This window comes from Anabrus simplex, chromosome 5, assembly GCF_040414725.1.
Source record: "Anabrus simplex isolate iqAnaSimp1 chromosome 5, ASM4041472v1, whole genome shotgun sequence".
Classification (NCBI taxonomy): Eukaryota; Metazoa; Arthropoda; class Insecta; order Orthoptera; family Tettigoniidae; genus Anabrus; species Anabrus simplex.
In genome coordinates this window covers 26,745,181-26,768,589 of record NC_090269.1, presented here as the reverse complement: position 1 = coordinate 26,768,589, position 23,409 = coordinate 26,745,181, and the positions used below count along the sequence as shown (strand labels likewise).

Here is a 23,409-nt window from a genome sequence, read left to right as displayed (position 1 = left end):
AGTAACACAATGACAACAAATATTTCTACAATAATTCTCACATCATTTCCAGACCCTTATAACAATCAGAAAATATGAAACATAAAAATCAGCTGTATTTGCTTATTTTGGTTATACGTCTTTTGCAAGCATATTTTCTTTCTTAGGGTCCTCTGAAAAAATAAAAATAAAATTTTACAGTATAAACCTTTCCTCTGAAGCAATATAATCATACTCATCATACCTTTGTTCAGTCTGTATAATTTTGGAACCAAATATCCTCCGTAGCTCATTATTAGGATTCAGGTTTTTGTGCTTGATGCTCAGAAGAGGCCGTCCACCAGGTCGATCTGAGCCGTTAGTATATACATGCGAATGAAGAACAAGGTGGTCTATCAAGGCATCATCCTTCTCAACAGCAAGGAGATGATCCACATTTTCCTGACCTACCTAAAAACCAAATAAGAGGTTTAGATACACTTAAATGACAATATCTCCTACCTGTTCATGCGTTTTTAGTCAATTCACACGTCGGCAGAGTACATCTCCTGACATTTGAACATAGTGTATAATGTTAATTGCTAAAGCAGTCAAAATTCCATAAACTTAAAAGTCTACCATATATCCTCTTTTTTTTTACCCTTAACATTGAAATTTAGTAAATAATACCTCTCTGTAGATGTTCTAAAGAAACACTATCACTGTTTTCCAAGTTACTAGCCTACATACATGCATGAATTGACCAAATGTGCCAATGGGGAAGACAGGAAATATGGTTCATTAAGGTGGTCTTAAAACGCAAAATGTATTGAATTTCAGCCTGTAAGTTTTGCATTCAAGATTTTTCTCATACCCCTGCAAGAATAATTTTGAAGTAAAATGGGTTAACAACAGTCTACGAAGAATGTTATTATGATTTAGGGCTGATAAATAATGCAGGCAGCGGGACCTACTGGTTTACACAAGTTATATAGGCTGCTAAGGTGTATATGGAGGAAAAAAACAAGTACCTGACAGGAAGGTATGTGACAATTATCGAGGAATTACACTCTTGTCACAAGTAGCCAAAATATTGGAGAGAATAATAGAAAGGAGGATGAGAGGAAGTGTGGAAAGAAATACAGAAGAAGAGCAGTATGGATTTCGACAGGGCAGGTCAACGATAGACCCTATATTTACCATGAGATCCCTGATGGAAAAACAGTGGGAATATGGAAAAGATCTGGTGATGGTATTCCTTGATCTAGAGAAGGCATATTTGTACGATAGTGCTAATAGAGAAAAGGTGTGGGAAACCCTGGAAAGGAAAGGAAGTGGAAGGCAATCAAGGGAACTAGTGAAAGCTATGTATAAAGCATTGTTCCAGTCGTTTCCAGACTCCAGTGGGGAGAACAGACTGGTTTAGAAACCAAACTGGACTAAGACACTTATGTTTATAATGGTCATAGATTAAATTCTAAAGGAAACAAAGGCAAGATATGGAGGGGATATGAAAATATTGTTGTTTGCAGATGACATAGTGATCTGGGGAGTCAACAATACAAAAGTCCAAATCCAACTAGATGCTTTAAATGACAATATTGACAAATCTTCATTTTCATCTTTTTACCATCCAGGGTCGGTTTTTACCTCGGACTCAGCGAGGGATCCCACCTCCACCGCCTCAAGAGCAGTGTCCTGAAGCTCAGACTCTGGGTCGGGGATACAACTGGGGAGGAGGATCAGTACCTCACCCAGGCGGCCACACCTGCTAGACAATATTGACAAATATGGTACGAAAATCAGTGTGGACAAGAGCAAGACAGTGGTGGTGACAAGAGGAGAAAGGGAAGGAAAAGGAATCACTGAAATGTCGTATGGCTTTTAGTGCCGGGATATCCCAGGACAGGTTTGGCTCGCCAGGTGCAGGTCTTTCTATTTGACTCCCGTAGGCGACCTGCGCGTCGTGATGAGGATGAAATGATGATGAAGCCCCCTGTGCCATTGGAATTAACCAATTAAGGTTAAAATCTCTGACCCGGACAGGAATCGAACCCAGGACCCTCTGAACCGAAGGGCAGTACGCTGGCCATTAAGCCAATGAGTCGGACAAGGAATCATTAATATCAGGGTACAAAACCTTGAGGTTTCTAAATCTATATATATATAAAATAAGAGTTTTGTCTGTACATTGCTCAGAATTTGAAAAGAATGGTATTTCTGTATCAATCATGTCCACAGTAACAAGGAAATGCACTTTTTACTTTTCCGTAATTTCTGTCTGTCTGTCTGTCTGTCTGTCTGTATGTACACGCATCACTACAAAATGGCCAGAAAGAATTTAATGAAAATCTGTATGCAAAGTCGGGGAATAAGTCAATACAATCTAGGCCATAAATAATTGTATTTACGCTGATAGAAATGGTAGTTTAGGGGAAGGCCTGAAATTTAATTTTCAAATATTTATGTCATTAGTGGTCCCATCGTAATGAAAATTGGTATTCAAAGCCGAGGAATGAGTCCCTACAATCTAGGCTATAAATAATTTTATTCACGCTGAGTAAAATGTTAGTTTAGGGGAAGGTCAAAAATGTAATTCTTAAATATATACGTTATGAGTGTTCCTATCTCAATGAAAATTGGCATGCGTAGTCAGAAAATGAGTCAATATAATCTAGGCTATAAATCACACTATTCATACTGAGTGAAATGGTAGTTTAGGGGAAGGCCTAAAATTTAATTCTGAAATATATAAATTATTAGTGGTCGTATCGATAAATACTACATAACCAAAGTTATATAGAATTAAATTTCCGACCATTTATGTCTTATACATTTTTACCGAACCGACTGTGATAACACAGATATTCATGAAATTGTAATTTTGTTGCTAAGTCCATATCAACGCCGAGCCACGAGAAAATGGGTTACCAGAATTTAATGAAAATCGTTATGTAGAGTTGGGGAATGAGAAACAACAGTCTAAGCTATAAACAAATGTATTCACCCTGGATGGAATTGTAGTTTAGAGGAAGGCGCCTAAAATGTAATTTTTAAATACCTATGTTATTGGTGCTATTGAAAAGTATTATGCCTGTTGCTCATGGTAAAATTTTCTGTCAAATTTATTGTACAATAATTAAATTTTATAAAACTTCTGTTGCTCACGGTCAAATTCAAGTTTTACAAAACCTTTGATAAAACTTTTCATAAAATAGGACATGTTCTATTCCGTAAAATTAATTTTAGGAAACGAATCAATCAGTGAAGCTGACATCACGATGATGCTGGCGCTACGTCGTGAGAAGATTGTGAAGCTCGATTGTAAACAAACATTTCTTTCTAAAATGGCAGGATCCGGTTGGACTACGGAAGCTGTTAGCGTTTTACTAGACGAATACCAGAAATATCGTTGTTTGCACAAAATTAAAACACCACTTTACCACAACAGAAATGCAAGAAGAGAGGCAGTAAACACAATCACCGAATTTCTATATGAATGCTGGTCTTCTAACCTCAAGTAATTTTCGACCAAGGACAGCAATCCTCTACCTCCTTCTCTTCTTTTGATCCAATCCCGAGTCCAGCATTTCTTGGCATTTCTTTTCTTCCTTTTTACCACTGTACAACATATAATTGCAGCTAAAGCAGCGAGTTTTGCTTTGTTTGTTGGAGCCATACTCTCAAACATACGTAAGTTGAACAGCTGATTCTTGATTTAAAAGTTTATCGATAGATGGCAGCACACGCACATCTTAGTTCAGAAATTAATTCATAGATGGCCATCCTGATGCTTCCACGGATTTTATAAAATAATTTTACTGTGAGCAACACAACTTGTTTTCACCAAATTTTTATAAAATTAATTGTATAACAAATTTTACGAAACATTTTACCGTGAGCAATAGGCAATACATAACAAAAGTTATAGGGAATACAATTTCCGATCATTTATATTTTAATCAGTTTTACCGCACCGACTATGGTAAGAGTGGTATTTCAGAGACGGAAGAAAACAATGTGAAGACCTACAATATCAAAAGCGCATAGCATTGATCAACAATAACATTACATTGACCATTGTTTGATGTGATGTTCTTTGTCTCTTATGCTGCCTCTCAACTCTGATAGATGGGATTACTGCTGCGTACCGAGTATAACAGCCTGACAGAATATTAGCAGGAAATAGCTGGGGAGTTATTTCCATCTGGCCAGTGATTCCCAACGATCTATTCAGAGTTCTTTAATTTCTTCTTTAAAAAAATTATTATTACTTAGCACTCTGTGCTGTAAGGTGCCCCACCAGTTAGGTTACCCGTTGTCAAACTAAACTGATTGGCAGTAAAAACACAACACAGGACAAAGATCCCGTAGAAAGGAACAAAACGGAAGCGTGATAAACACTACACACCCAGAAAACACCAAAAGAACATAGTAAAAGGCAAACTTACCTCCAGGTGGTAGAAAAAATAGGTGGATCAAGCTACCAACCGACAGTGTGTCAAATAAATGTTGCGTGGAAATAAAGACCAAACTTTCTTTTTTTTTTAAAAAAGAAAATATATAATTCATGAAACTCAGATTAACAAATGTTAAATAAATGACATCCTCGTAGTTAGTAATATTTAAAAAAAACTAGGTACCAGAAACCAAATAAAATTAGGTGACATAGGTTTAAAATAAGGAGGCCTTTAGAATTTTAAAAGATTAATTTAAGTTAGGTAAAATAAGGGAAACAGACCTCACATACAACCACAGGAAAAACACAGTTAAACTCAAGAAACACCAAAAGATAAAATTAAAGAAAAATTATTTAAAAACCGCCGGACGGTAAGAAGGTAATGAGAGTAAATAAATTGGTACCTAGAGCTTGAAAAAGACCAAAATTAAGGAATTAAAACACCAAACGCCAGTCGGCAAGAAAGATATAGTCTGCAGGAAGTATTACAAACACCTCAACCTGTTTACTTAGTAACAACCACCAAATCAATTATCAGTGGATTCCATATGGAAAGGATACCATGTTAAAAATTAGAAAATACAACCTTCTTGGTTCACCGTTATTCCATGAGAGATACCAACTCTCTATCCGTTTCACATCAACAAACTGGTACCATTAATACGGTGGGAGTTCCAGTCATGGGATGCTAAGTGCTTTACGTAAAAATTTACCAAGGGAAAGAAAGCCACCACAACAAACGTAGAAGGAAAAGGAAAGAAATCAACTGGGGTGCCCGAGAAACAGTAAATGCGCAACGGGGTGACAAAAATACTGAAACAACATCAGACAGGGTAGTCTCCCAACATAAAAATCATCACCAACATCATTCCTTTTCAAAAAATCAACATCCATTACCCCGGCAACAAAAGCAATTGTTAAACCATGGGAGAACCAATCCCGAAGGAAGATCCAACAATGGCACCAAAACAATGGAGGCCAGAAGGGCAAAGATCAAACGCAAAACACGATTAAAGCCCCCCAAAAAAAATAAGGTAAATAAATTAAAATAAACCAGCATAGCACAAATAATCCCTACTGGATCTTCCACGTATTACTCCACTTTTAAAACCAAAATAAATTTCAGAGCAGCAGTAACATCTTTACGGTGTGATGATAATAATAATAATAATAATGAAAATTTTACACCACTGCTTTTCTTTGGAAATTACCCCAAGAAACACTTAAATTCCATTACAAGAAATGTTATACACTAGGTAACTGAATTAACAAGGACTTTTCAACCCGATACTTTGTTTTGGAAGAGCACAATAATTTTACCCAACAGTGAAAAGGTCCACATCATTATAATCGGAACGCACAACTTGATAGTTAATAAGTTTCCTCCGAAGAAATCACACGAACAGTTTTCGGTTGATGAAAATACCAAAATAACAAGGTTGACTTACGGTTGGTTGGTTCTTCAATCAGTAGAATGATAATTCATGGCTCGGCCATGTGTACTTTACCAAGTTGGAGATCTTCCTTGCAGCTTTTTAAAACAATCACTCACTACGAGGTTACAAATACAGGAAAAAGAAAATATTTTTAGGGTGTGGGGCACATCCCCACATCCTTACGATTTACTATCCACCGTCCATGATGATATCCCAAAGCATCGCCTTGAGTACAGAACGCCAACGACCTTTAGCCATGTTTACCAAGCCGCAACTGCCTGCTCGCTTCGCTTCCCTCTCTCTCGCCCCAGAGAGAGTGACTACATCAAGATGGCTGACACCAAGCGCTGATTGGCCGGAGCAGCTTCAAGAAGAAAGCGACAAATAGTTCTCATCATAGCCGTAGATGGCGGTAACGATCAGAGCTCACATGCGCTCGCTGAGTTAAACATGAAATATTGTGAGAACTCCGTTGAAAGCAGAAGAAAATTAGAATACAGTTTTCTACACCGTAATAGGCAAACTCAAAACGTTGGTGGAAAGGAGACAAACGAAACCTCGGTTTCAGCCTCCCCCCCTTTAAGGGTTACATATCTTCTTACATCACTCCATGACGAAGTCCAGTGTATGAAATTAAGCTAGATTTTAAGTGTTTCAGTCCACAACAAATAAAAGTCACTGGTACCAAGTCCATCTCCAGATTGTCATAGCATGCAGAAGTTAAAGCATTCCAAAACGGGCAATGTACATAGCTCAGCACCAATCAACCATTAAGTTCATTAAACACCATTCAAGGTCCGGAAGTTATAGGATACGATAAACTTACACAGCGCCACAACACAGTTTTTCTTTTGAAATTCACCATCTCCAAACAGTTTAAGGATTCAATTTTCCTACATGTTTTACACCAAGTTCGCTTTAGATTACCTTTCACATACAGTTTCATAGCAAACGCTTTACCATAACCATTCCTGAGTTCATGTGGAATCTGGAAGTTTTTAAAAGTTTTCACATAACCAGAATCAATGTTCTTCGCTTGCAGACTTCAATCACCAAACACGCCTTGTTTACAAGAGAAGTTCAATGGACCTTTAGAAACCAGTACTTTAAGTTCACTACAGTCCAGGGTAGATCACCTAACATTTCTTACAATACCCTTCCAACCTTTAAACCAATTTTCTTTATTAAATCGGGTTGCTAATAAAGAAACGCACCATCAAGATTGTTTCAATTACAGTGAAATGGCCCGTAAAAGAAAAAACAAGGACCAAAGGGAGGGAAGAAAAATGCAACGTTGGTGAGTAATCATACATACGGTGATAAAATCCAAAATATCCAGGTCACGTGATAAATTAGGTTGGCACAAGTGTATATCTTAGGCTTGAGAAGGTACCAAGAGCAAGGAAAAGGAAAAAAGGTAAAGAAAAGGAAGAGAACCTTACTAAACAGAATATTCTCCCCAAAAAAAATAGCAAGGAGCAAAATTACAATAACAGAAAAGTCACAAGCATACAATCGGAGCACAATCAAAGTTTCCGATATCAGAAGGAAACCACCTAAAATAAGGTCAATTAAAATTTACACAAATCAATTAAGGGGAATTAAAGCCCTCAACGAAGGAGCACACTTACACATTAAATACAACACGGTAGTAGGCTACGCACAGACACAGCTTAACCTAGGAAAGGAAAACTAAACGAACCCCAATTACTCACTTTAGGGAGTTCCAACAAGATGAGGAGACGGTAGATACATGATAGCAAAAAAAAGAAAGTACCACGTACCTCGAAAAATACAGTTTAGGAAATAGGCAACATGACCATGCAATTCCACAGAACTGCCACAGAAACGCCGCAGAACCACCCACAGTGGGGCCAACTAAAGGCTAGCTTACTAAATATACTACAGAAATCTTCCCGAAAATTAGTAATACTCAGGTTTACAGGGCCACACAAGAAATAACATACATAACCCAGTAGAAGGAAAATATGAAACAGTATAGCGATCAGAATAAGTACACCAGAATGACAAGTTTAGCAAAAAACAAATCCATGGCAACAGGGTAAAGGTTTACTCAGAAAGAGCAAATTGATAGAACGGACGGAGACATCTAGAGCTCAAATAGATGGAGGGCACGCGTTCAAGTTGGTCATCAACGACCAAACTATCAACAGCATCAGGTAACGAGTAACCGGGATGGACAGAATTAAATTTCACAAGACCATAGCAGTACCATGGGAAAAACATAACAGGAGAGGTTTTGAGAAAATAAAATTTCACGAGTTTAGAGACAAGCACAACCCAAAGACCAACCAACGTCCGCTAACTCCAGTTATTTCCCACCCGGACAGCTAATCAAATTAAAAGGAACGTGAAATACGCCTCAGATCAGTTGACCAGCAGGAAGAAGGGGAACCATGTCCTACACAACATAACCTACCAGTAGCCCGTTAGGACCTCGACACAAATCGGACTAAAGATAAGTGACATCACCCTGTTGCTCAACAGCAGACAGGTACCTATCTCCATTTCCCAAGGAGATGAGGTAAATAAAAGAATAAATGGCAGAGACGAGGCAGGACGATAGAAAAAATATTCCATAAGACTAGGAAGAAGGAAGGAAGGCTACCCACAAACCTCATGATCCTTTAGCGGAAGGACGCTAGCATACATCCAGAGTATCCTCAAATAATCCCATACTTATTCGGAGAAACACCGAACGATAGATGTTAAAACGACCATATCGACAAGCATCGAAATCCACCAAGCAACACCTAGAGCGGTAGGTCGACATAAAATGAACTTATAGCAATAATAAAGGAATACATGATGACGTCAGAGAAACAGGTTATGCATGAAAACAAGGGAATGGCAGAAACAAAATACAACAGGAAACCAGTTTCCTAAATCTACCTTCATACAATACTACAAGAGTCGCGTGCAACCTAAAAACAACAATTCCCAAATCTACCAGGACACAGGAGAAATCAGAAGGCCGAACAATCTTCCATCAAGTGCCATAACTACCCAATAACGACTACACAACATCAAAACGACAATAACTTCCAAAAACATGTGCCAGCCCATCAGGGATAAAAAGATCTCACAATCTTCAACACCATGTTAAGAAGTCAACATGCGACCATCAAAATTTTACACATCAAACAACACTTCGGTACCGAAATAACACCACCAGATACAGGCCCAACACCAAACCTATCGCGGCTAAAGAAGAAGAATTCTCAGGTTAAGGACCTTACTTTGACAACCAAACGCTACAACAACAGGTAGATAAGGTAGGATACTCGACATACTACAAGAGCACACAACTCCCATAGAACAGCACAGAACAGGAAACAGACCAAATAATTTGAAACAAAGAACCTGGCGAAGAAAGCTTCCAGAGGAGCACAGAACTAAAAGATGATCGTGGGGCAACAGAAAACAATAATGAAAAGGGAATTTCCAACAGTTATCAAATTGAGTACGAAGAACTATTAGGAACAACGAGCTAGCTACGAGCCAATCTCAAAAGGAATTCACAACTCCCAAAGACATGGGAATAGTAAGGAACAGGACATTAGATGAATTAGCAAGGGAGGAGCACCTATTACCAACCGTCAGGCAGTGGAGAACCAGGAAGACGCAAGTCCATGCACAAGGCAAACAGGTTACCACTCTCAACACCAATCAACAGAGCTCCTTCACAACTAATCACATCCGCCAAAGATTTAACATAAAGAAGGCTTCACTGACATTAGAAGGGTTTTTCAACCTACACCATTTAACAAATGATATTACAAGGGAAACCAAATCCTGGGATGACACCTTACTATCAGCAGGAAAGAACAATCTTACAGTAGAAATGAAACAAACAACCCAGAGACAGAAGAACCAGAGAAACCAGAGATAATGATAATGTACAACATCTCGAAAGGGAGCCCTAACCCCACATTGCATAGGCAAATCACGATGAAAATCAATAGCTACAGATTATGCAGACTTAATTTTTTTTTGGGAGAACAATCCAGGGTTGTAGACAAACCCAAGCTACCCTAGAATGGGAACAAGAAATAGAACCTAGCAGGGCACGGAAAGATAGCACAAGCAGAACGATTTTAACCAACAAGTTTTAACTTAACACGGGTAGATAGACTAGAAATTCACCATATAGCGGAGCTACAAGGTCTGCATAAGATAATAAGCTTCACATGCCAAGTCCGTTTCATCACGAAAAATCAACAAGAGACCTTACAGGATAATTTTCCCAGACCTATCAAAGGAAAAACTCACACAGGAAACCATCATAAGCCAGGGAATCAATACAGAGATTAAAAATCAGAAAATATTACACGGTTTACACACCACCCATGAATTAACCCTAATTAGCCCACTAAAGGTAGTTCTTAGGCGCATCTTTAAACCGTACACCACATCCTACCAAAGGTTGTACCAAACACCAAAATTAAAGGGAAACCAAAAGGGAAACTACACCTTAACCAGATTTGATTTGAGACAGATGAACCCGCCTAATTCTCTTAGCGATGGGATCACTAACTAACACTGATACAGGGGACAAGAACTGCAAAATGGTACAAGGTCCTTGGTACCTGGGAGCCAGTTTAGCAGTAAATTTTTTGATAGCTTTACTAATTGGGTAGCATTTAATGAAGACTTGGTCTCCAACCTTCAACCTTGTTGTTTTTCTACCCTTGTTGTACCGTTTCTTAGCCTTCTCGTACGATACAGACAGATTTTTCCTCGCTTCATCCCAAATTTTCTGAAGATCATTTGGCTTAGACAAGTCAGGAAGAAGATCATCGATTCCAAGTAGGTTGGACATGGGCGAATACGGAGGGTAACCAAACATCAGAGACATAGGCGTCTTACCATGAGTTTCGTGTAAGGCTGAGTTGAACGCATGGGCCAACCAGTGCAGGCAAGAATCCCACTTGGACTGATTGTTATGATGAAACGCAATCAAGGCGGACTTTAGATTCCTGTTCATTCTCTCAGCGTAAGATGGGTTAGGATAGTATGGAGTGGTAGTTACATGTGAGATGCACAACTCAAATAAATATTTCCTGAATGAATGGCTGGTGAAAGAACTGGCATTGTCGGAAACTAAAAACTTGGGAGGACCAAAGGACGCAAAGATAGAGTTCAAACAACTGATAGTCGTTCGAGTGTCAGTAGATCTCGTAGGGATAATCCAGCTGAATCGAGAAAAGGCATCAATGCACACGAAGATGTGGGTGTTTCCTAAGGTAGAACGGGGGAGCGGACCCAAGAAATCGATGAAGAGCCGTTCCATTGGGCGAGAGGCTTGAGAAGAAGATAAAAATCCCACACGGTTGTTCAAACTCGGTTTGCTAATAGCACAGGCTTGACAAGATTTCACCATGTTTCTAATGTCATTATCCATCTTTTTCCAAATGAAGATCTGTCTAATCTTTTCCCTAGTCTTGAACGTACCCAAATGTCCCCCAATGGGAGAGCAGTGATAATATTTGAAAATTTCCGGGACAAGGACCCTAGGGACAACAATTTTGAAATTCCGACTCTTTCGACCTTTACAACAAAGAACACCCTTAACAAGAGAGTATGGCTTTACTACAGATCCTCCGTTAAGCTTATCAATGATATCCTTCAAATCTGGATCAGTTTTCTGATGATCAGCAATTTCATGATATAGTAGAGGAAGATCCGAAAGAATGGCATTAACTCCAAAGACGTTAGTTACAACTTCTTTATCATCAGGATTTACATCGGTGCCAAAATTATCTTCAAACATCCTACTTAGGCCGTCGGCGATGACGTTCTCAGAACCCCTGATATGCCTGACATTGAAATTGAAAGATGAAATCCTCAAAGCCCATCTAGTGATACGACCAGTTCTCTTGGGTCGGTTTAATACCCAAGAAAGAGCTTGGTTGTCAGTCTCGAGATCAAAATTAACATGCTCGATGAAGGGTCTGAATTTTTCCAGGGCAAACAACACGGCCAGAGATTCCAACTCATAAATGGAGTACTTGTTTTCTAAGTTGGTAAGAGTCCTGGACACGTAAGCTACGGGCCTACGTCCATCCTCGTACTCTTGTAGAAGAACACCAGCAACCGCTTTGCCAGAAGCGTCGGTTTGCACAATGAACCTTTTTTTAAAATTTGGAATAGCCAAAACGGGAGCATTCATCAGAGCGGATTTCAAAGCTTCAAAGGCTTCTTGCTGAGGACGACCCCAGAAGAACTTCACGTCTTTACGTCTAAGATGATTTAACGGAGCAGCTATCTCTGCAAAATTAGGAATGAACTTCCTGAAAAAATTGACCATGCCTACGAACCGTGCGATGCCTTTGACATCTTTAGGGGGACGAAAGTCCCTAATAGCCTGAGTCCTAGAGTGGTCGATGGAGATACCATCGGAGGAAACTACATGACCAAGGAAAGACATACTCGGCTTAGCAAACGCTACCTTTGACAACTTGACAGTCAGTCCAGCTTTCCTCAAGCGATCCAGGACTTCTCTAACATGTTCGACATGTTCTTCGAAGGTTTTTGAGAATATAACCAGGTCGTCAAGGTAATTAAAGACGAACCTAAACTTAATGTCAGAGAGAATGGTGTCTAACAGCCTCGTGAGAACAGCCGCGCCACAAGATATGCCAAACGGAAGTCTCAGAAATTCATAGAGGTTCCAATCAGTGATGAAGGCGGTCAGTGGAATGGAAGACTTAGACAATGGGACTTGGTAATATGCCTGATTGAGATCTAACACGGTGAAAAACTTGGCACCCGAGAACCACCCAAAACAAGTGTGCAGATCGGGTAAAGGGATGGATTGCAAGATGACCTTGCGGTTTAAAGCCCTGTAATCGATAACAGCCCTGAAACCTCCAGAGGGTTTAGGTACCAGGAAGACCGGGGATGCATAGGGAGAGGTAGATGGACGGATCACTCCGTCAGCTAACATTTGGTCAATAATCTTTTTAAGTTCGAGCATACGAGGAGGTGAGAGGCGGTAAGGAGGGGATCTGACAGGAGTGTTATCTGATAACTCAATCTGATACTCGAGAACATCAGTAACTCCTAGCTTGCTAGTAAACACATCGGGGAAATCATTACATAGAACACGAATACATTCAGCTTCCTCCTCACTCAAATGGCTGAGATCCAATTTATCAATTTCACCAACTCCTTCCGGCACTGACTCGTCTACACAGGAAACCTTGATTGCACACGAGGAAAGATCCCTAAAATTAAATTTAGAATCAGGAGAAAATTTAAAGAAAAACATCCTAGCTTGAAGATCCATAACTAGTCCCGTTTTCGACAAGAAACCTGTCCCTAAAATCATGTTGCAAGACAGGTTAGGTGCCACAAGGCACGTGATTTTCCAGGTGAAATTCCCAATTCTTACTTTTACCTTTACAGCCCCCAGAATTTCCAACTTGTTCCCATTAGCAGCCACACACTTCACACCAACAGGTAATAATTCATCCAGTTTACAAGCACTCTTCAGCTTGGAATACCATCCAAAATTGATCACGTTGACAATACTGCCAGAATCAATCAAAGCTAACAGGGGTTCGTTATTTACTTCCACTTCAGCAAAGGTACCCTGGGAAACACCACAGGTAGAAATCTTATTACACCTTTGGGGACAGATAACCTTAGCAGAGCCCGGAGACCTTCCAAAATTAGAATTTTTATACTTTATTTGGGAAACTCCTAGTCATTGACCTGATTTTGGAGCAGACAAGGGGCAATTATTCTTAAGATGCTGAGCAGATCCACAAGTATAGCAACAACCCCTAGAGTTGCGCTTAACTACAGTACAAGCATTCCTGAGGTGATTCCTAGAACCACAGTTAAAACACTTCTTGGCATTGGCATCATTATACATAGAAGAGTGGACAGGAGGAACAGGTTTGGCAGGAGGAGGTAAACTTACAGTTCTGGAGGCATCTCCATGCTTGACGTCTTCAGCGAAGGAGCATGCAACCTCCAGTTCATCAAAATTAGTGGGGCACTTACTCAGGGAAAGGTAGGACCTGTATGAAGGAGAGATCCCTTTTAAAATTCTTGCCACCATTTCTTCCTCGGGAACAGTAATTTTGAAAACTTTACAGAAAAATCTGAGGTCAAGGATATACGAAAGTAAATTTTCATGAAGGAACTGCATCCGAAAACAATGTTGAGGAATTAAGCTCTGTAACGCCAAGGAGGGAATAAATTTTTTCAACACCGATTCATGAAATTCATCAACCTTAAGTTTTGATGAAATGGCCTCTGAGATTTCCCGTTTCAGAATACCTTCACAATGGGAGAAAAGAGCACGAAGGATACCCAAATCATCGATAGAATAAACTTTACCGGAATCCTTCATTTCTACTAGAAACCGCAGAAAACGAATGCTTTCCTCAATCGAATCTACTGAGAAATTTTTCACCCCATGGAAAAGCTCCTTTAAAGGGTAGTAGGTGGGAGTAAGGCTCATCTTAGACAACAAACTTTCCAGGACGGGAGAGGCAGCACAACATAAGCCTTGGTTATTAGGAGGGGTAACTACATGGTTTGAGGAACACTGAGGAATAGGGTCAGAAGGATTACATTTTTGACTGATTTTTAGGTTATCCATATCTCTGCTGGCAATCATCAGGTCCAGCTCAGCGGAAATGCTAGAGGCAATAGCCAACAATTTGGTGCACTGGGAGATAAACTCGGGTTCAGGTTTAAGCGACAACAAATCATGGATCCTTCCCAAGTAGTGATATACTCTGGCCTTTAAACGGTCAATTTGTGCTTTAGAAGGAGACAATTCCAAGAACTCTTCCCTTATTACTTCTATCTCAGTCAAGGCCTCAGTGATAAAATGAAGTGACTCACCAACATTGCTGGGGCGAACACGGGATGGATTAATGGGCACCTGAATAAGCTCGGAAAGAAGATTAGCACAATCAGCAACAGAACCAGCAGGACTAGCTCCACGTATCGCTAGCTCATAGGTTAACTCTGCCTTACGGAGCTTGTGGGGAAACAGGACCGCTCGAGACATCATGGAGGTACATGAAACAAAATTCCAACGAATTAATCAAGATAAATGCGCTTCTTTTCACAAAAGTAAGTAACCTTTAAGACCATTCGCCTTTTTTCCACCACTCAACTATTTGACACACTGTACGGTTTTCAAGAAAGGGGGATACGACCTACCTACAAGAAATTAACACTAGCACGAGCGTAGTCAACTTAGTAACCACGCTCTGCTACCACTTACTGCCCCACCAGTTAGGTTACCCGTTGTCAAACTAAACTGATTGGCAGTAAAAACACAACACAGGACAAAGATCCCGTAGAAAGGAACAAAACGGAAGCGTGATAAACACTACACACCCAGAAAACACCAAAAGAACATAGTAAAAGGCAAACTTACCTCCAGGTGGTAGAAAAAATAGGTGGATCAAGCTACCAACCGACAGTGTGTCAAATAAATGTTGCGTGGAAATAAAGACCAAACTTTCTTTTTTTTTAAAAAAGAAAATATATAATTCATGAAACTCAGATTAACAAATGTTAAATAAATGACATCCTCGTAGTTAGTAATATTTAAAAAAAACTAGGTACCAGAAACCAAATAAAATTAGGTGACATAGGTTTAAAATAAGGAGGCCTTTAGAATTTTAAAAGATTAATTTAAGTTAGGTAAAATAAGGGAAACAGACCTCACATACAACCACAGGAAAAACACAGTTAAACTCAAGAAACACCAAAAGATAAAATTAAAGAAAAATTATTTAAAAACCGCCGGACGGTAAGAAGGTAATGAGAGTAAATAAATTGGTACCTAGAGCTTGAAAAAGACCAAAATTAAGGAATTAAAACACCAAACGCCAGTCGGCAAGAAAGATATAGTCTGCAGGAAGTATTACAAACACCTCAACCTGTTTACTTAGTAACAACCACCAAATCAATTATCAGTGGATTCCATATGGAAAGGATACCATGTTAAAAATTAGAAAATACAACCTTCTTGGTTCACCGTTATTCCATGAGAGATACCAACTCTCTATCCGTTTCACATCAACAAACTGGTACCATTAATACGGTGGGAGTTCCAGTCATGGGATGCTAAGTGCTTTACGTAAAAATTTACCAAGGGAAAGAAAGCCACCACAACAAACGTAGAAGGAAAAGGAAAGAAATCAACTGGGGTGCCCGAGAAACAGTAAATGCGCAACGGGGTGACAAAAATACTGAAACAACATCAGACAGGGTAGTCTCCCAACATAAAAATCATCACCAACATCATTCCTTTTCAAAAAATCAACATCCATTACCCCGGCAACAAAAGCAATTGTTAAACCATGGGAGAACCAATCCCGAAGGAAGATCCAACAATGGCACCAAAACAATGGAGGCCAGAAGGGCAAAGATCAAACGCAAAACACGATTAAAGCCCCCCAAAAAAAATAAGGTAAATAAATTAAAATAAACCAGCATAGCACAAATAATCCCTACTGGATCTTCCACGTATTACTCCACTTTTAAAACCAAAATAAATTTCAGAGCAGCAGTAACATCTTTACGGTGTGATGATAATAATAATAATAATAATGAAAATTTTACACCACTGCTTTTCTTTGGAAATTACCCCAAGAAACACTTAAATTCCATTACAAGAAATGTTATACACTAGGTAACTGAATTAACAAGGACTTTTCAACCCGATACTTTGTTTTGGAAGAGCACAATAATTTTACCCAACAGTGAAAAGGTCCACATCATTATAATCGGAACGCACAACTTGATAGTTAATAAGTTTCCTCCGAAGAAATCACACGAACAGTTTTCGGTTGATGAAAATACCAAAATAACAAGGTTGACTTACGGTTGGTTGGTTCTTCAATCAGTAGAATGATAATTCATGGCTCGGCCATGTGTACTTTACCAAGTTGGAGATCTTCCTTGCAGCTTTTTAAAACAATCACTCACTACGAGGTTACAAATACAGGAAAAAGAAAATATTTTTAGGGTGTGGGGCACATCCCCACATCCTTACGATTTACTATCCACCGTCCATGATGATATCCCAAAGCATCGCCTTGAGTACAGAACGCCAACGACCTTTAGCCATGTTTACCAAGCCGCAACTGCCTGCTCGCTTCGCTTCCCTCTCTCTCGCCCCAGAGAGAGTGACTACATCAAGATGGCTGACACCAAGCGCTGATTGGCCGGAGCAGCTTCAAGAAGAAAGCGACAAATAGTTCTCATCATAGCCGTAGATGGCGGTAACGATCAGAGCTCACATGCGCTCGCTGAGTTAAACATGAAATATTGTGAGAACTCCGTTGAAAGCAGAAGAAAATTAGAATACAGTTTTCTACACCGTAATAGGCAAACTCAAAACGTTGGTGGAAAGGAGACAAACGAAACCTCGGTTTCAAAGGAACACAAAAATAATAATTTAATCTGTTTTTCTTTTAACTTCTATACAGTTGTAACAATTTCATACTTAAAGCATTTATTTTTAAAGCATTTATTTTAATAAGTCCTACCTCCAGGTTGTCATCACTACTTCTCTGGTTATTTGCATTAGACTTCCCAGCTTTCTTCTTTTTCCTTTTCTTCTTCTTACGACGAACCGCATCTCTCTCCTCTTTCGAACCATCTTCAATATTCACCGCTTCTGTTTCATGATCGTCATCTTCCTTAACTTCTGACTCTGAATGAGAATGTTGATTCAACTGGAAAAGAAAGAGGTCAATACTAAACAATTTTTTACATGAACAGTTTTCCTTAAATGAACAATATAGGTACTTTCCTGTTTTGTTTTTTTCTATTTGCTTTACGTCGCACTGAAAAAGATAGGTCTTATGGCGATGATGGAATAGGAAAGGACTAAGAGTGGGAAGGAAGTGGCCGTGGTTTTAATGAAGGTACAGTCCCAGCATTTTCCTGGTGTGAAAATGGGAAACCACCAGAAAACATCTACCATCAATGCCGACAGTGGGATTCAAACCCACTGCAAGCTCACAGCTACGCAACCCTAACCGCATAACCAACTCGCTCGATAACATCTGTTTCAAATAGAGGCAAGATGTGCTGAAGAACTCGTAGGAAGGACTCAGGAAGTGAATAGTCAGTTTCAGCATCATCCTCTCCCTTTGGGGCTACAAAATGCCAGATTAATTTTGAATAGCCTTCTTCACCTGTTGACAAAATACCAGTGTATGACATGATGGCAGACCAACAGTGTACAATTCTCTCAATTGCAGGAAGCAAAAACACAGTCCTTGTCTCCCAACCAGTCCTTGTTGAAAAAAAAGAAAAAAAAAAGTTTTTTTTTTTCAACAGCAGTGTGCAAGGCATCTGCTTTGTAGACATAGACCAACTTGAAGAAATACTAGGATCATCCACATCTTCCTTGTCATTGGATAAACAATGAAATACTGTGTCTTGCACAGCAAAATTAGTAGTGATAACGAAGAACTAATGATTTGAATCGCTTGAAAATTGTTTAAATTTATCACTGCTTGCCGAGAACTAAGTGGAACTGGAGGGAAATGCGTGCGCAGCATTCTCTTGTCCTACTCCCGGAACACTGTGAATATCAGAGGCGGCGGTGTACATTGTCTATGGCTGCAGTGCATTTTATGTTCACAATCGATGTAAGACGAGACAAAAGTGTGTCCCGGAGTCCTTTGCCCGGGACCATAGACAAGGTGTTATTCACGGCAATCCCGCCAAAAACCAGACAGTGGCAACCCTACATTAGTACAATGTTAATCAGCTCCTAAAAATAAAAAAAATAAAGGTCCTACCCAACAACAAATACCATCACCTCACATTAAAGTTCCATAAGTTTATTATTTTCATCAACCAATTTCTGTCTCGTCTATGGCTTTGACTATACGACAGTAAATGAAGTATGAATGATGCTAGCACCACCATTCCTTATGCAGCCTGTCCCTGTGATGAATGGTGCGAAAGAACAGCTCAGAAGGCCAGTTAGTCTTACCTACACTTCAGAGAGCTTGGCAAACTGACAAGTGATGGCACTTTCTACCTGTGAGAAAAGTAACGGAAAAGTATCTTGCCCATTTCAATCAATCACTGATTAGCATTTAGGGCTGTCATCTAGGTGGCACATTCCGTATTAATTGTTTACCTACTCCTTTCTTAAATGATATCAAAGAACTTGGATATTTATTGAATATTCCTTAGTACATTCTTCTCCCTATAAAATACTTTTTTCTTTTCAAATTTGCTTTATGTCACAACACATACAGGTCTTGTAGTGACGAAGGGATAGGAAAGGACTAGAAGTGGAAAACAAGCAACATGGCCCCAATCAAGGTACAACCCCAGCACTTCCTTGGTGCAAAAACTAGAAATCATTGATAATCATCTTCAGGGCTGCCAACAGTGGGACTCACACCCACTGTCTCCTGAATTCAAACTGACAGCAACATGACCCAAACCCTTATAAATTAATATTTAAACCCATTTTGTACCATTGAATGCCAGCTTTATCTTCATACAAGGATCTTTCCTACATTTAAAAGTTAAACTCGAGCTTATTCACCTAGTAACATCACTATGGCATTCCCCACTGACACCTCGGAACATACCGCCTAGTAAAATTATAAAATTATTTTATTTATAACCACCTATTCAATACATTTAATACATACATGTACCTATTCAATACATTTAATATATACATGTAATGTATTGAATAGGTGGTTATAAATAAAAGTTTTATAATTTTAATATATCTTCAATACGGTTTTAATATGAGATTAATTACATGTAACATACCGCCTAGTCGAGTAGCTCATCTCCTTACTCCCAAGTCTTGCCAGCCCAAAGTTTGCAACATTTCAACACCTGTGTTGTTTGCATCTTGGGCAAGAACGCATACTTTGACAACACAATCTGAAGGGATGCACTATGCCAAAACATGATCCATATTGATGAATAAATAGTCCACCATAGAAATATTTTGGATCTAAGATAGTCTGTACTATAAGGCTCCTTCAATCAAACACTTTTGTCAACAACTTAAGCACATCAACCATGTGTACATTCAACGAAGGCCAAGCCATAGGCCACATCTGAAACTAACTATAAGATATAGTTTCCAATAGCAACAGACTCATCAGCCTAGTCCGCCAAGATTGTATTTCATTGCCAGATGCCAACAAAATAGCTCACAGACCCAATTTAACAATATTTTAAGTGTATATGGGCAAGTGTTTTTATTATGAAGTGAATAAGTTTTAGATTATCTGTTTATTGAAAAAAAAAACAGTTATGTTACTCATGCCATAAACGTAACAAGTGGACGTTAGAATTAATCATTCTATTAGTAATCACATCACTCTGTAAATGTAGAAGATAAGCCATAGTTTTTAAAGTGTTCATTTAAGCATACATGTTACATCCCTTTTATATACATTATCAATTTTAGCTGTATAAGATGATCCTTAAAGGGTCGAAACTGGTCCCATGGTGTACTGATTATAAACTACAACCTATATTCATTTCTATTGAAGAGGTGGACATTCCTTCAATTCTTATAATTGTCAAGTAATTCTGGCGAGAGTCCCATACACTAGAACCATACTCTAATCAGGGTCTTACTAGAGACTAATAACTTACACCCTCACCTATATCCTTACTACAACCTCTGAACTCTCATAACCATATGAAGAGATATGTAACCTTTATTTACAACCTCATTTGTGTGATTTCCCCAATGAAGATCTTTCCTTATATTAACCTCTATGTACGTACAGTGATTGCCGTGAGGTACATTCACCCTCATCAACACAGTGATTAAAACTGGGAGGATTTTTCCTCTTGGTGAAACTTACAACCTGATTTTTCATTCTGTTTAATATCATACCATTGTCTCCTGTCCATCTCACAACATTGTCACAGTCTTTTTACAGTCACTCCCAATCCAGTAACTTATATACTACTCTACATAATATATAGTACGCGAACCTTTTCTTGATCCCAAGTTCCCATTCAGCACTATGGAGCTCAGGGATCAAGAAAAGGTTCGCGTACTATACATGATACAGCTTTCTACAATAGCTGATGGTGATCCATCCAGTCTTTGTCTCAGGACTCAACCTAAATAAGCCAGCATAACAACAGAAGAAAGAGTCAAAGAAGGGGAAGTACCCTCAAAGTCATCACACACCCCCACCTTTCCAAAAGTACAGAATGCACACTTATGAGGTTATCAATGAAAGATAACACAGTAGCCTACCTACTTAACCAATTCACATGCACAATTTAAAATGAACAAAGTAAACTTAAAATTTCCAGAATTAAACTGTAAGAAATTTGGTAGTTCACAGTATGTTGTTGTTGTTGTTGTCATCTGAGTCGTCAGCCCATAGAGTGGTTTGATGCAGCTCTCCATGTCACCCTATCCTGTGGTAACCTTCTCACTGCTACACAACTGCTGCATCCTACATCTGCTTGTCATATTCATAGCTCGGTCTATCCCTACTGTTTTTTACCTCCTACACTTCCCTCAAAAATTGCACAAATCCTAGGTGTCTTAAGATGTGTCCTATCCTTCTATCTCTTCTTCTCGTCAAATTTAGCCACAACGATCTCTCACCAATTCGAATCAGTATCTCTTGATTCGTGATTCGATCTACCCATCTCACCTTCAGCATTCTTCTGTAACACCATATTTCAAAAGCTTCTACTCTCTCTCTTTCTGAGCACGTTATTGTCAACATTTCACTTCCATACAATGCCACAATGAAGTCTTCAAAACATTTTTCCAATTCCTATATCAATATTCGAAGTGAGCAAATTTCTTTTCTTAAAAAAAGGCCTTCCTTGCTTGTGCTAGCCTGCATTTTATGTCCTCCTTACTTCTGCCATAGTTGGTTATTTTACTACTGAAGTAACAATATTCTTCCACTTCCTTTAAGACATCATTTCCTAATCTAATATTTCCTGCATCACCTGACTTCGTACGACTGCACTCCATTACTTTTGTTTTGGACTTATTTGTTTTGTTATTTTTATCTTGTACTCCTTACCCAAGACTCTGTCCACACCATTCAGCAACTTCTGCAAATTTTCTGCAGTCTCAAAATAACAATATCATTAGCAAATCTGAAGGCTTTGATTTCCTCTCCTTGGATTGTGATTCCATTTCCAAATTCTTCTTTAATTTCCTTTACAGCCTATCCTATATAAACAATGAAAAGAAGAGAGGACAATCTGCAGCCTTGTCTCACCCCTTTCTGGACTGCTGCTTCTTTTTCCATTGCCCTCGATACTTATCACTGCAGACTGATTTTTATATAGATTGTAGATTGTTTCTTTAGAAACGGTGAAAAAAGTATCATATTTTTGTTTCGTTCACAATATAACAAAAAAAATATACTTTTTTCACCGTTTCTAAACAATTTGACACCATGTCCAACACCAATATGCTTCACTTGCATTTATAAGGGAAGAAATCAGCATTAAGTACTGGATAAAATACCCAAAAAAATGGCAAAATCAACATATTGACAAACATAACCATACCAGATCATATCGATTGACGTGCAATTTCTTTCTTGCGCCTCTTGAATCAGAAAGATTAGGCTCGATGTCACTATTTCCTTCATCTTGGTTGTCATTCACAAAATCAGTGTCGCCCTGTAATTTTCTTAAAACTCTCGATGACATTTCGTATTAGCTATTGATAACTACATACACATGACTGTCAATTCGCGATTTAACGGAGATAATGTTATCCGAACATGAACATGCATCATACAATCCTAACAAATCTGCCACCCGCCTGCCACTTTGGACCACGCACGGAGCCACGGACACTTGGATCCAAAGCAATCTACAGCCAATTTTACAATTCCTTCTCTCTACAGCGTTGCCAAAAAGTGATATTTGGTTTTTTCGAACATGCGTTCTGTTGAATCGAAAAATGTAACAACAGAACGCATAGAAATGAATAGCGTTACGACTTTTGCAGATTCACGTATTAATAGGCCCTAATAGAGAGCGATGAACACAGACGTATTGAAAGAGTCCAACTTTGAACTCCATGTCTTCACGCGGACTGCAACGCATGGTTTTCACCACAGAATTTGTCACCAACGAGATTACCATCATGCTTCAACCCAGTGTTCCTGTACGCTCTGCGCCTTGTATCGCCCACAGTACCACTTGATTGATTGTAAGGAGAGGATAAATTACCTGAATTTCTATGCAAACGATAATAACTTTCAAGGGACCTTATAACCATTCTTTGTTAAAAATACACAATGTGTTTAATAAATCTATATAAAATAGAGAGCACACACACTCGTCGTTCACCTCATGAAATCGGTTAGTCGCACGTAGCTTATGATAGAAGCCATGGACTGCCATCCTTGTAACTACATGTCGCTGTTCGTAGTTCGCTTCTGTCCATTTTTGCTCCAGCATGGCGTCGGTGGCATAGAATTTGATATTGATTTGGGCTCGTTTCATTCTTCTCTCTTCAATTATCCTTGCGCTTCTTCTTGTGAA

General features: G+C 39.0%; 1 protein-coding gene across 1 annotated transcript in view; it reads right to left on the bottom strand.

Moving 5' to 3' along the window:
- Positions 1-22,713, bottom strand: part of Nulp1 (Nuclear localized protein 1) — a 97,298-nt gene extending 74,585 nt beyond the window's left edge. The window contains exons 1-3 of the mRNA XM_067146811.2: positions 22,423-22,713; positions 17,406-17,594; positions 224-429 (exon numbers count right to left, since the gene is read on the bottom strand). Coding sequence (XP_067002912.2) covers positions 224-429; positions 17,406-17,594; positions 22,423-22,566 — 539 coding nt within the window. The 5' untranslated portion in view covers positions 22,567-22,713. The remainder of the gene's footprint in view (positions 1-223; positions 430-17,405; positions 17,595-22,422) is intronic.
- Between the last annotated feature and the right edge of the window lie 696 nt (positions 22,714-23,409).